This window comes from Triticum dicoccoides, chromosome 7A, assembly GCF_002162155.2.
Source record: "Triticum dicoccoides isolate Atlit2015 ecotype Zavitan chromosome 7A, WEW_v2.0, whole genome shotgun sequence".
NCBI classification, from domain to species: domain Eukaryota; kingdom Viridiplantae; phylum Streptophyta; class Magnoliopsida; order Poales; family Poaceae; genus Triticum; species Triticum dicoccoides.
Window position 1 is genome coordinate 206,998,669 of NC_041392.1, and position 14,725 is coordinate 207,013,393.

General features: G+C 45.7%; 1 protein-coding gene across 1 annotated transcript in view; it reads left to right on the plus strand.

Annotated features, from left to right (window-relative positions):
* Positions 1-12,588: 12,588 nt before the first annotated feature.
* Positions 12,589-14,725, plus strand: part of LOC119332661 (protein adenylyltransferase SelO-like) — a 7,694-nt gene continuing 5,557 nt past the window's right edge. Inside the window, exons 1-2 of the mRNA XM_037605823.1 lie at positions 12,589-12,942; positions 13,068-13,177. Of these exons, the coding sequence (XP_037461720.1) occupies positions 12,637-12,942; positions 13,068-13,177 (416 nt within the window). The 5' untranslated portion in view covers positions 12,589-12,636. The remainder of the gene's footprint in view (positions 12,943-13,067; positions 13,178-14,725) is intronic.

Below are 14,725 nucleotides of genomic sequence, written 5' to 3' on the forward strand. Positions count from 1 at the left end.
GCCCCCCAAGCCCAATCCAAATTGGGGGGGGGGGGGCTTTCCTTCTCTCCATCTTCCTCTTTCCTTCCCCTCGTAGTTGGACTAGGAAAGGGGGAAACCTACTCCTAGTAGGAGTAGGATTCCCCCCCCCCTTGGCACTACAAGAAACTTGTTAATACATGACGGTCCTAGTCCGTCACAGATCAGGCAAAAACTGTCATGTGTGCCCATCCTTGACGGATCTGAAATCCGTCATGTATATCGCGTCATAATTTGACATCGTGCCTTCCATGACGGTCCTTGGCCGTCATGGATCTGCCCCAGGCCCGCCAAGCCCAAACTAGGCTGTGACGGAACAGACTGTCACCAATTTACATGACGTGGCTGCAACATGGACCTAACAAGGCGTCTACGTGGATCTGACGTGGAGGATAACATGGCCCATGTTGTAACCAGCCCAATTGGCCCAATATTTTTGGTGGACAATTTTATCTCCATCCTGCTATTAGCACACCTGTTTTTTTAGTCCCAACCGATTAGCCCCCTTTTTGTCCAGGTTGTTTTCTCAATGCAACACAATTTACAATAGGAAACCCAAATTATATTCATTCAAAAAATAGCAACTGTTTACATGACAATACAGTGTAACAACAATCTAGCCTGATTTGGAAAAAATAACAAAGCTTAATATCAAAACATAGCATATCTAGAAGGTGCTATAAGCATTTTTGGAAGTGCACTACTAGCTGATTTCAATGTCCAACACTACACCACCGCTTGAAGGCAGCTATCCAGACCCAATAATTCCTGCTAACAAACTTCGAACTCCGGTAAGACGGATTACCCGCCAAACCTGCATAGAATCAAAACACATACAAAATAATAATTATAATAAGTTACAAAATCCAGCTCCAAAATGAATCCAGAGTAATAATATCATTTGATTTTCTGGACACACCACTACTATATTAAGGTACCACGTAATTGTGGGCAACGCACGTGAACAAAACCTAACTAGTTACAAGTTCAATAAATTGTTCCATAAATGTGACACTTTATCATCCAAACATAAAAAGGTCAACATCATTTTAAAACAAAGGACAAACAGATCATTTCATATTCATAAGTACGTCAACAAAATCAAGTTTATATGCGCATGACAGGACTTGTATATTAGAATAGATGATCCCATACAATGCAATGTAGTTCATAGTCAATAAAACATGGAAAAATGTAATACTATACTTTTTTCATCAATTAAAGCTAGTTTCTGTCAATAAACTTATTTCTGCATGTAATGGAAAATAAAAACACTCAAAGGAAAGACCATTTTAGGTAATTAAATGATCCAAAGTTCAATATGAGAAGTGATGAAGAATTGAGACAGTAGATGTTGAGTATGCAAGTAATAACACTGAAATTTTGACACTGAACAATTGAACTATGTAGCCGATCAAACAGTCCTAAATCAGAAGCAAAAAACAATATAACATCTACTATTAGTAATCTTAAATAAAAGCGCGCAATTTTCACTTCCATCGCTACTTCAGATTGCAATTCTATGTACACGCATTTCTAGAAGTACAGTAGTACGAAATCCATCACCTCTGCTGTAATAAGCAAAAAAAACTGAACATTAATTAAACTGTTAGCTTGCAAACCCAAAGAAGAATGGAAAACAAAAGGATTATTTATATGACTACATAAAGAAGTCAGGTAGTCACTAAATTAGACATCAAGGCAGTAATGAAGTTCATTTCAAGGAATCATGGAAACAGAAGCATTATTTATACAACTATATTCAGAAGTCACCTATTTGAACAAAGCAGAAGTAATCATACAAAGATTAGCATGCTAGAGAAACAATGAGTACAGCTGGATGATGATGTACTTGCATCAGCGTTGTTTGCAACCATATTAATACAAAACTTAAAGAGTCAATTAGAAACACAAAAGAATAAGGGAGGATAATTTTCTGTACAAGCAATCAGCTGAAAATTATGTAAAGAAAATCCTGCCAGCATATACATTGTACCACACATTCCTTAACAAATAAGAATGACATTAAACAAGTAACAGAGACTAACTTCAAGATAATTAAAACAAACTGGGCATAAACATAGGCTAAGTTCAAATAAAAATATGTAATGTTCTGGACAATATTAACTCAATGTTTGAATCAAATTCGGCACCAAAGGATTTTTCATCTAACTCGATGTCTATGCTGCAAGTTCATCTCAAAGCACCAACAAATATAGTACTAAGCAATACTTACTTGCTAAGTGAACTTCAAATGGCATGCAAGATATTAACAAAGAATATGATACAGTTTCACTGAAAGTTCTCCCACACTAATAGTTAATTTTTGTCGAGTACTAAGCTGTTTACTTTTTATTAAATGAAAAAATAAAAATATGTACTATAGTGAACTATGAAACAAGAAAATAATTGATAAATAGTGAACTAATAGTTAGGAAAGCGCAGCTTGAATTGATCATGCTTCGCTTATATTCAAGGACAGATAGAAAAGCTAGTCTATCATCCATGTTACTTCTATTCATGAACCTTCATCAGCTTGCACGAGAACTACACATTATTTTATTACATGGGAAAAGCAATTAATTAATTGTTATTCAGATACAAGCAGAATCAGAACCCATGAACACCAAGAGATGGCAACTCTAGTAGAGTATGGATGCAATGCATGATATCAGGGACATGGTCCAATGCAGATTTTATGCACACAGAAATATATGTGCAGTTAGAATTTTACAGATACCACACAACAATCCACACCTTAAACAACTCACAACAATACACAACTTGAACAGCTCAAAATGTACAGCCAGAATAATTCACATCAAGAATACGACAAGCGAAAGAATGGGAGGGTATCAAGCTCACCATGTTCTGCTCGAGGACTATGGCATCAACTTCGATCAGGTGGGAGATGTACAGAATATAATGTGCAAAGCAAAGATATTAGTGTGACAACTGGATGTGCAATTTCATTTCATTATTATTGAAATGCAAATGTTGTCTCAACTAAACCAAATTCTTAAAGTACTATACCTTCCCAAATGTATAATTTACTAACTGGAGTCTTAAAGAATTGATTCAAATGCATACTAACTGAACTAAGAAGGAACAATGTTCAATGACTGGCTGCACATTACTTTCCCTTTCTTCATGATATATTTGAAGTTTGTCTTGCATAAAGTAACAAGTATCTATTCAAAAATTTATTACATGGAATTATAATGAACTAACATCAGAAACCCGAAGCTGTGCAACACTGACCATCCTTTGGATAATAATAATAAATAGAACATATTTTCCATCTTTGCATTGGTAAGGCTAAAACACATATACCAGACAAAAAATTAATAGTCCTTGAAATGTGCCAACTAAAATGAAATACCGGATCCACATGCCCTGATGTTCTCTGCCCAATCATGCAATGTTCAAACTTACAGAATTTGTGAGATATATATCTGTCAACACTCACTATGCAATCTAAGTGAAAATGCAAGCCTTAACCTATGTTGAATATAGATCAGGAATCTAAAGTGATCTGTGACAAGTGAATATTGGATGAAATAAAATAAGCAGAGGATGCCATAGAGGAGGAAGGCTGAAGTTCATTGGTGTTGCAGTGGTCGCAGTACAGGTCGGCCACCATCGTAGCGCGGTAGAGTAGGTCGCCACAGGATGCACGGCCACACCGGGGAGGCGGCAGAGGAGGTTGGGGTCGCCGCCGTCCAGCCCAATGCGCACAAGCGCACCGAGCTAGGGGACGCAATCCAGGAGGTGGAGAGGCGCGATGGGGCACGCTGTCCGATGGAGAACAGCCACCGGAGACGCCCCGGCGATGGACATGGTGCCATAACCGAAACCCTAGCCATGGGCTAGGGGTCGTGGGCGGGCGCCGAAGACAGGTAGTGGCAGATCCAACTGGACTGGAGGAGGGCGGGGTTGGAGAATAGCTCGTCAGTGTGCTATGCGGTGGCGGACGTCACCGCAATCGATGGGTGTTGGTCGCGGCGCGAGGGGTGGAGAGTTAGGTTGCCAGAGTGGTGGATGGGTGGGGGATGCGAAGGATCTGACATCTGCTGGAGGTGCGAGGTGAGAGGAAGGAGGGGGAGGGCCGACGGCGAGCTGTGGGTGGAGGGATGGGAAGATCTGGTGAGTGGCGGCGATGGGGAATCGGGAGGGGCTGGGTGGAGGAGGAAGAGAGGAGGGGACCGAGGAGGAGTGTGTTAGGGTTAGCCTTTTATATGCGGGACGGTTGGGCGGGCTTTAGCGGGCTTTAGACGGGCTTGCGGGGCTGGACCAGACCATCCATGACTGTTTTTGAAATTGTCATCGCAAATCCGTCACGAATTAACAAGTTTCTTGTAGTGTGGGGCGCGCCCCTTGAGGACGGACGACCCCCTCCTCCCCTCCTTTATATACGGGGGAGGGGGCACCCCATAGAAACACAAGTTGATTTCTTAACCGTGTGTGGTGCCCCCCTCCACAGATTTCCACCTCAGTCATATTGTCGTAGTGCTTAGGCGAAGCCCTGCGTCCGTAACTTCATCATCACCGTCACCACACCGTTGTGCTGACGAAACTCTCCCTTGGCCTCAGCTGGATCTAGAGTTCGAGGGACGTTACCGAGCTGAACGTGTGCAGATCGCGAAGGTGCCGTGCGTTTGGTACTTGATCGGTTGGATCGCGAAGACGTTCGACTACATCAACCGCATTACTAAACGCTTCCGCTTTCGGTCTATGAGGGTACATGGACACACTCTGCCCGCTCACTGCTATGCTTCTCCTAGATAGATCTTGCGTGATCGTAGGATTTTTTTTGAAATACTACGTTCCCCAACAGTGACAGTCATAACCTAGGGAGATACGGCACTAGCTCCAGTTCATAAATATAATGTAGGCATGTATTCCGTAAATAGTCATACGTGCTTATGGAAAGAACTTGCATGGCATCTTTTGTCCTACCCTCCCATGGTAGCGGGGTCCAAATGAAAAGTAAGGGATATTAATGCCTCCTTTTAATAGAGAACCGAAAGAAAGCATTAACACGCGGTGAATACATGAACTCCTCAAACTACGGTCATCATCGGGAGTGGTCCCGACTATTGTCACTCCGGGGTTGCCGGATCATAACACGTAGTAGGTGACTATAACTTGCAAGATCGGATCTAGAACATGGTATAATGGTGATAGCATAAACGGTTCAGATCTGAAATCATGGCACCCGGGCCCAAAGTGACAAGCACTAAGCATGGCAAAGTCATAGCAACATCATTCTCGGAACATAGTGGATGCTAGGGATCAAGCCCTAACAAAACTAACTAGATTACATGATGAATCTCATACAACTCCTCACCGACCAGTGAGCCTACGAAGGAATTACTCACTTCTGGTGGGGAGCATTATGGAATTGGCGATGGAGAAGGGTTGGTGATGACGAAGAACGAAGATCCCCCTCTCCGGAGCCCCAACGGACTCTAGATCTGGCCTCCCGATGTAGAACAGGAGGTGATGGCGGCTCCATCTCGTGGATCACGATAATTCTTTCTCCCTGATTTTTTTCTGAAAAAATAGGATTTTATAGCGTCGATTTCAAGGTCTGCAGGGCCACCGGCTGGGGACACCCCACCTGGGCGCGCCTGGGGGGGGGGGGCAGGCACGCCCTGGTGGGTTGTGCCCATCCTGGTGCCCCCCTCAGGTGACTCTTGGCTCCAGGAATTATCTTTTCTTGTATAAAATTCCTCGCAAAGTTTTGTTCCATTCCGAGAACTTTTATTTCTGCACAAAAACAACACCATGGTAGTTTTGCCGAAAACAACGTTAGTCCGGGGTTAGTTTCATTCAAATCATGCAAATTAGAGTCCAAAACAAGAGGAAAAGCGTTAGGAAAAGTAGATACGTTGGAGACGTATCGGTCACCAACTGGTCGAACTCCTACCAAGATCCGCACAAGCCCAAGATGGTATCCATACTTCAAGGTGAGCACTTTAGTATGTAGTTCATTACTTGATATGCTTGGATAGTTCAAGGTGAGAACTAACACAATCTTGTATTACAATTTCAGGATTGTATTGTGGCAATAGATGGTACTCATGTCACTGCTAGAGTGCCGAGGCCACAAGCTGCAACATTCAGGGGGAGGAAGCACTACACAAGCCAGAATGTGCTTGCTGCTCTTGACTTCAATCTGAAGTTCACCTATGTGTTGGCTGGCTGGGAAGGGTCAGCACATGATGCTAACATACTTTCGGCTGGCTGGGAAGGATCCCTTATTGCTTTCGGTTATGAGACAGGAGGTATACCCAACTGTTTTGGGTGTCCTATGAAGATGCATTTATCCGCTTTGGGTTTGAGCTTATCAGCCTGAAACTTTTTCACATAAGCGTCGCAGCCCCAAACTTCTAAGAAATGACAGCTTAGGTTTCTCTAAACCATAGTTCATACGGTGTCATCTCATCGGAATTACGTGGTGCCCTATTTAAAGTGAATGTGGTTGTCTTTAATGCCTAACCCATAAACTATCGTGGTAATTCGATAAGAGACATCATGGTATGCATCATATCCAATAGGGTGCAGTTATGATGTTCGGACACACCATCACACTATGGTGTTCCAGGCTCTATTAGTTGTGAAACAATTTCCACAATGTCTTAATTTTATGCCAAACTCGTAATTCAGATATTCATCTCTATGATCATATCATAGATCTTTTATCCTCTTGTCACGACGATCTTTCAACTTCACCCTGAAATTACTTGAACCTTTCAATAATTCAGACTCGTGATTCATCAAGTAAATATACTCAACATCTACTCAAATCATCTATGAAGTAAGAACATAACGATATCCACTACACGCCTCATCACTCATTGGACTGCACACATCAAAATGTATTACTTCCAACAAGTTGCTTTCTAGTTCCATTTTACTGAAAACGAGGCTTTCAGTCATCTTGCCCATGTGGTATGATTTGCATGTCTCAAGTGATTCAAAATCAAGTGAGTCCAAACGATCCATCTGTATAGAGTTTCTTCATGCATATCTACCAACAAACATGGTTCGCATGTCTCAATCCTTTCAAAAATGAGTGAGTCCAAAGATCCATCAACATGGAGCTTCTTCATGCGTTTTATACCGATATGACTTAAGTGGCAGTGCCACAAGTAGGTGGTACTATCATTACTATCTTATATCTTTTGGCATGAACATGTGTATCACTATGATCGAGATTCAATGAACCATTCATTTTAGGTGCAAGACCATTGAAGGTATTATTCAAATAAATAGAGTAACCGTTATTCTCCTTAAATGAATAACTGTATTGCGATAGACATAATCCAATCATGTCTATGCTCAACGCAAACACCAATCTCGATGGTAGAGGGAGCGTGCGATGCTTGATCATATCAACATTGGAAACACTTCCAACACATATCGTCAGCTCACCTTTAGCTAGTCTCCGTTTATTTCGTAGCTTTTATTTCGAGTTACTAACACTTAGCAACCGAACCGGTATCTAATACCCTGGTGCTACTAGGAGTACTAGTAAAGTACACATCAACACAATGTATATCCAATATACTTCTATCGACCTTGCCAGCCTTCTCATCTACTAAGTATCTAGGGTAATTCTGCTCCAGTGGCCGTTCCCCTTATTACAAAAGCACTTAGTCTCGGGTTTGGGTTCAACCTTGGGTTTCTTCACTAGAGCAGCAGCTGAATTGCCGTTTCATGAAGTATCCCTTCGTGCCCTTGCCCTTCTTGAAACTAGTGGTTTCACCAACCATCAACAATTGATGCTCCTTCTTGATTTCTACTTTTGTGGTGTCAAACATCGCGAATATCTCAAGGATCATCATATATGTCCCTGATATATTATAGTTCATCACGAAGCTCTAGCAGCTTGGTGGTATTGACTTCGGAGAAACATCACTATCTCATTTGGAAGATCAACTCCCACTTGATTCAAATGATTGTTGTACTCAGACAATCTGAGCACAAGCTCAACAATTGAGCTTTTCTCCCTTAGTTTGCAGGCTAAGAAAATCGTCGGAGGTCTTATACCTCTTGACGAGGGCACGAGCCTGAAATCCCAATTTCAGTCCTCGAAACATCTCATATGTTTCGCGACGTTTCAAAACCGTCTTCGGTGCCTCAACTCTAAGCCGTTTAACTGAACTATCATGTAGTTATCAAAATGTGTATGTTAGATGTTCGCAACATCCACAGACAATGTTCGAGGTTCAACACACTGAGCGGTGCATTAAGGACATAAGCCTTCTATGAAGCAATGAGGACAATCCTCAGTTTACGGACCTACTATCAACTTTCAACTAAATTTTCTCTAGGAACATAACTAAACAGTAGAACTGAAGTGCGAGCTACGACATAATTTGCGAAGACCTTCTGACTATGTTCAAGATAATTAAGTTCATCTTATGAACTCCCACTCAGATAGACATCCCTCTAGTAATCTAAGTGATTACATGATCCGAGTCAACTAGGCCGTGTCCGATCATCACGTGAGACGTACTAGTCAACATCGGTGAACATCTTCATGTTGATCGTATCTTCTATACGGCTCATGCTCGACCTTTCGGTCTCTTGTGTTCCGAGGCCATGTCTGTACATGCTAGGCTCGTCAAGTCAACCTAAGTGTTTCGCGTGTGTAAATCTGTCTTACACCCGTTGTATGTGAACGTTAGAATCTATCACACCCAATCATCACGTGGTGCTTCGAAACAACAAACTGTCGCAACAGTGCACAGTTAGGGGGAACACTTTCTTGAAATTATTATGAGGGATCATCTTATTTACTACCGTCGTTCTAAGTAAACAAGATGCAAAAACATGATAAACATCACATGCAATCAAATAGTGACATGATATGGCAAATATCATATTGCTCCTTTTGATCTCCATCTTCGGGGCTCCATGATCATTATCGTCACCGGCATGACACCATGATCTCCATCATCATGATCTCCATCATCGTGTCTTCTTGAAGTTGTCACGTCATCTATTACTTCTACTACTACAGCTAACGATTAGCAATAAAGTAAAGTAATTACATGACGTTTATGTTGACAGCAGGTCATAAATAAATTAAGACAACTCCTATGGCTTCTGCCGGTTGTCATACTCATCGACATGCAAGTCGTGATTCCTATTACAAGAACATGATCAATCTCATACATCACATATATCATTCATCACATCCTTTCGGCCATATCACATCACATAGCATACCCTGCAAAAACAAGTTAGAAGTCCTCTAATTGTTGTTTGCATGTTTTACGTGGCTGCTATGGGTTTCTAGCAAGAACGTTTCTTACCTACGCAAAGACCACAACGTGATATGCCAATTGCTATTTACCCTTCATAAAGACCCTTTTCATCGAATCCGATCCGACTAAAGTGGGAGAGACAGACACCCGCTAGCCACCTTATGCAACTAGTGCATGTCAGTCGGTGGAACCAGTCTCACGTAAGAGTACGTGTAAGGTCGGTCCGGGCCGCTTCATCCCACAATGCCACCAAATCAAGATTGGACTAGTAACGGCAAGCATATTGAACAAAATCAATGCCCACAACTACTTTGTGTTCTACTCGTGCATAGAAACTACGCGTAGACCTAGCTCATGATGCCACTGTTGGGGAACGTAGCATAAATTCAAAATTTTCCTATGTGTCACCTAGATCTATCTATGGAGTCATCTAGCAACGAGGGAGGAGTGGATCTACATACCCTTGTAGATCGCGCGCGGAAGCGTTCAAGAGAACGGGGTTGATGGAGTCGTACTCGTCGTGATCCAAATCACCGATGATCCTAGCGCCGAACGGATGGCACCTCCGCGTTCAACACACGTACGAAGCAGCGACGTCTCCTCCTTCTTGATCCAGCAAGGGGGGAGGAGAGGTTGATGGAGATCCAGCAGCACGACGGCGTGGTGGTGGAAGTAGCGGGATTCCAACAGGGCTTCCCCAAGCGCTGCGGGAGGAGGAAGGTGTGTCATGGGAGGGAGAGGGAGGCGCCAGGGCTTAGGTTAGGTTGCCCTCCCTTCCCCCCACTATATATAGGGCCAAGAGAGAGGGGGAGGGCACATCCTTGCCCCTTCCTCCAAGGAAGGGTGCGGCCAAGGGGGGGAAGGAGTCCATCCTCCCCAAGGCACCTCGGAGGTGCCTTCCCCTTTTAGGACTCTCCCCTCCTCTTGTCCCTTTGGCGCATGGGCCTCTTGGGGCTGGTGCCCTTGGCCCATGTAGGCCAAGGCGCACCCCCTACAGCCCATGTGGCCCCCGGGGCAGGTGGCCCCACCTGGTGGACCCCCGGGACCCTTCCGGTGGCCCCGGTACAATACCGATGACCCCGAAACTTGTCCCGATAGCCGAAATAGCACTTCCTATATATAATTCTTTACCTCCGAACCATTCCGAAACTCCTCGTGACGTCCGGGATCTCATCCGGGACTCCGAACAACTTTCGGGTTACCGCATACTTATATCTCTATAACCCTAGGGTCACCGAACCTTAAGTGTGTAGACCCTACGGGTTCGGGAGACATGCAGACATGACCGAGATGACTCTCCGGTCAATAACCAACAGCGGGATCTGGATACCCATGTTGGCTCCCACATGTTCCACGATGATCTCATCGGATGAACCACGATGTCAAGGACTTAATCAATCCTGTATACAATTCCCTTTGTCTAGCGGTACGATACTTGCCCGAGATTCGATCGTCGGTATCCCGATACCTTGGTCAATCTCGTTACCGGCAAGTCTCTTTACTCGTTCCGTAACACATCATCACGTGATCAACTCCTTGATCACATTGTGCACATTATGATGATGTCCTACCGAGTGGGCCCAAAGATACCTCTCCGTCACACGGAGTGACAAATCCCAGTCTCGATTCGTGCCAACCCAACAGACACTTTTGGAGATACCTGTAGTGTACCTTTATAGCCATCCAGTTACATTGTGACGTTTGGCACACCCAAAGCACTCCTACGGTATCCGGGAGTTGCACAATCTCATGGTCTAAGGAAATGATACTTGACATTAGAAAAGCTTTAGCATACGAACTACACGATCTTTGTGCTAGGCTTAGGATTGGGTCTTGTCCATCACATCATTCTCCTAATGATGTGATCCCGTTATCAACGACATCCAATGTCCATGGTCAGGAAACCGTAACCATATATTGATTAACGAGCTAGTCAACTAGAGGCTTACTAGGGACATGGTGTTGTCTATGTATCCATACATGTATATGAGTTTCCTATCAATACAATTCTAGCATGGATAATAAATAATTATCATGAACAAGGAAATATAATAACAACTAATTTATTATTGCCTCTAGGGCATATTTCCAACATCGTTCTCTTCGCTCTCACGGTAGACAGCCGCAAGGGCCGCCTGGTAGGCGTCCTCCGCCGCCTGGTCCTCCTCGCGGACGACCAGCGGCGTTGGCCTTCGGTCGACCTCACGCACGCCCCAGCGCCTCGCCTCCTCGTGCTCGAAGGCGAACCACCTCGCCCAGTTGGGCGAGTCGGTTGCGTAGGCGGAGTCGCGGCGCTGCTCCGCCGTCAGCAGCGCCTGCCGGCGCCGCACCTCCTCCGCATGAGCACGAGCCGACCGCGCTGCCGCCGGCACTGGGATCCTATTTGAATCCAGATGCCAGTCGTGCGGCAGCGTCACGTCGGGATACGGCAGCGGCTGGTGGTTCTGCCAGTGCCACTTCGCTTGGTGCACTGGCACGTTGACGCGCTGCCTCTGCCGGCGAGGCGCCGGCGGGGATGGGAGAAACTCGGAGGGGAAAGGGGTGGCGGGGGACTTGCCCTTGGCCTTGCTGTCGCTGGCGCCGGAGAAGAGGCCCATCGTCGCTGTGGTTGCGGTGGCTAGGGTTTGCCGGCGACGAGGGAGCAAGGGTGGACAGATGGGGACGGCGAGTTTGGATGAGGACGGCCCTGCCGCACGGTCGGCTTAAAAAAGGACGAGCGCCGTCGCTGACGCGTGGGCCCGTCGTAATAAATTAAGCTGACCGCGTGGGCAGCGGGTAGTTGGACGACCGCCATGTAGGGACGCGGCGGACAGCGAGAAGGCGCGCGAAGCGTCCGTTCGGCGTCCGCGCCGACGCATTTGGGGCGCAAAATTGGGCCGCAAATGCGTCGACGCGGACGCGACGCAGACGTGATTTGAGTTTGGATCGGTGCGTTGGGCCGCCACTTTTGTCCGCGTCGACCTAAACGGACGCAGCGGACGAAATGGGTCGGTCTTTTGGAGTTGCTCTAAATTAGCCATTGTACATGCCCTAAGTTTCTTGAAAAAGTTTATCTCCACGTGTTCAGACCACGTAAGCATGGCCAAGCGCACGTGTCCGTGCCTCCACGACCCACACCACCCAAAGAAGCCGGCCCGCCGGGCCAGCCTCCAACAAATCGCACCGTTCAACCAGGACCGCTCGCTCCTCCCACCCACCACCCCAGAGTCCCACACCCACACCAGGCCACGCACGCCGCCCTACCACAACGCGCGGGGCGACACGCCCGCACAGGATTGACCCGGACGGAGAGAGAGGGACAGAAAAAAAAGGGCGCCGCACGCAGCACGCAGGCGCCATGCCCCCTCAGTTGCGCTTCCCCACCGTCCTCCCCAACCTATACCCCCACCTCCTCCTCCCCCGCTCCCTCCCCTCTCGCCGTCTCCGCCTGCCGCCGCCCCCGACCCCGCGCCACCCGCTCCGCCGCCTGCTCTTCCGAGGCATGGCCTCCTCCGCCACCGGCGAGGCCGCGCCGGCCGCCGGGACAAGCGGCGCCGGAGAGGCCTCCGCCCGCCCGCGGCGCGCGCTTGAGGAGCTCGCGTGGGACGAGACCTTCGTCCGCGAGCTGCCCGGCGACCCGCGATCCGACAACATCCCCCGCCAGGTTCGCCCCCTCCCTAGCTCCCTCCCTGCTTGCCTGGCTGCTTGCTCCTAGTTTTGCCACGCGGTTGGCGTAGCACCTAGGTTAATTTCTTGCTGAGTATTTATCCCCGAGGTTTGGTGTTGCAGGTGCTGCACGCTTGTTACACCAAGGTGTCTCCCTCGGCGCCCGTGGAGAACCCTAAGCTCGTGGCGTGGTCCGAATCCGTAGCTGACCTCCTCGATCTGGATCACAAAGAGTGAGTTGCATATCCCAGCACCCAGCTACTCACTAGCTTTCTGGCTATGATTTCCATCGCTCTTGAGAGCATTGTGGCACCCCCCTTTTGTTGAGCGCTAACTGGTTATTGAGATGTGCTGAAGAAAAAATTATAAATGCGTGTAATTTGCGTTGAAATTGTGAACTCAACGCTACTCTTGGTAGCTGACAACCTACAAATGATCCAGTGAGTGAGCACACCGGACTGACTAGTAAGATTGTCTGTTAACTCCGGTGCACTAAAGGTGATAGTTTCGATAGGAATTTTTAAACATAAGAGTTAATTCCTATCCAGAATTAGGGTACCAAAGTCCTAAATTCACTAAAGGGTATCATGTAAAAGATCTGTATTGTTTATGATTTATGAAGCAAAAGGTGGACTTGCTACTTAAGTCAAAGAGCTTTTTTCATTTATTCAGACATATATTCGCCCCCACCCCCTGTTTTTTTCCTCAAAGTTCACCACTAGGATTTTTTTTGCAAACAAAATGGTTATCGATCAGATATTTACCAAAATGTCCTAAAAGGTATCATGTAAAAGATCTGTATTGTTTACGATTTATGAAGCAAATGGTGGTCAAAGGGCTGTATCCATTCATTCACACATATATTAACTCCACCCCAACCGGTCTGTTTCTTTTTTGAAATTCGTCACTACTTCTGGGGAACAAAATGGTTCTCGATCAGATATTTAACTCAGTCACCAGATCGTTAACTAGTAGTTGAACAGAGCCATATGTTGTCAAAGAATCCAGCTGTTCGCGTGAATGAAGGCATATAAAAAACTCTGGGTAGTTCCACATGAAACCTTACATTTTTGTCTCTTCTGCAATTGCCATGAAACATTTGTTATTTCTATTGTCCGACAAACAGTTATTTTTTTCGTTCTCATGAAAAATGCTAAGCCGAGGGTTAGGCCATGTCGTGTGCTGCTTTGTTTGCTAATACTGGTATATGTTTATGCTGCAAAAAGTTGGGCCATGAAAAATGCTGATACTGGTTCTGACAATATGCTCTGGTTAAATGATTCCTTGACGAAAACAAGTTAAAATTGTCTTAACTTCAAATGATTCCTAGACGAAAACAAGTGAAAATGGTCTCAATAAAGGATAAAATCAAGTTGAGTGATAATATCTATGGGCCACCTTCAACCAGTTATCATCATGTCTTTCTGCTCAGAAGTGTGTTCATATTTTAAGAGGTAAAAGCACAAGGTGTCCAGAAACTTGCTCGCCCTGTGATGATTTGGTCCACAATCTTGCAGAAGTCGACTCCGCCACCCACAAGCCAATCCTAAGCCGACATGTTGTCTAGCTCGATGTATACCTTTGCATGATCCCCCTTCCAAATGTATTTTTTTTTCAACTATGTATACGAAGCGTTCTGGTCCAGCCCATCACGTATGTGTAGGGATGAAAACAGAGCGGAAACGGACGGATCTGGGTGCTACCGCATTTGTTTTCATATTTTTCTGCGGAAGCAGAAATGAATACAGAAACAGATACTACCGGAAACAAACACGGAGCGA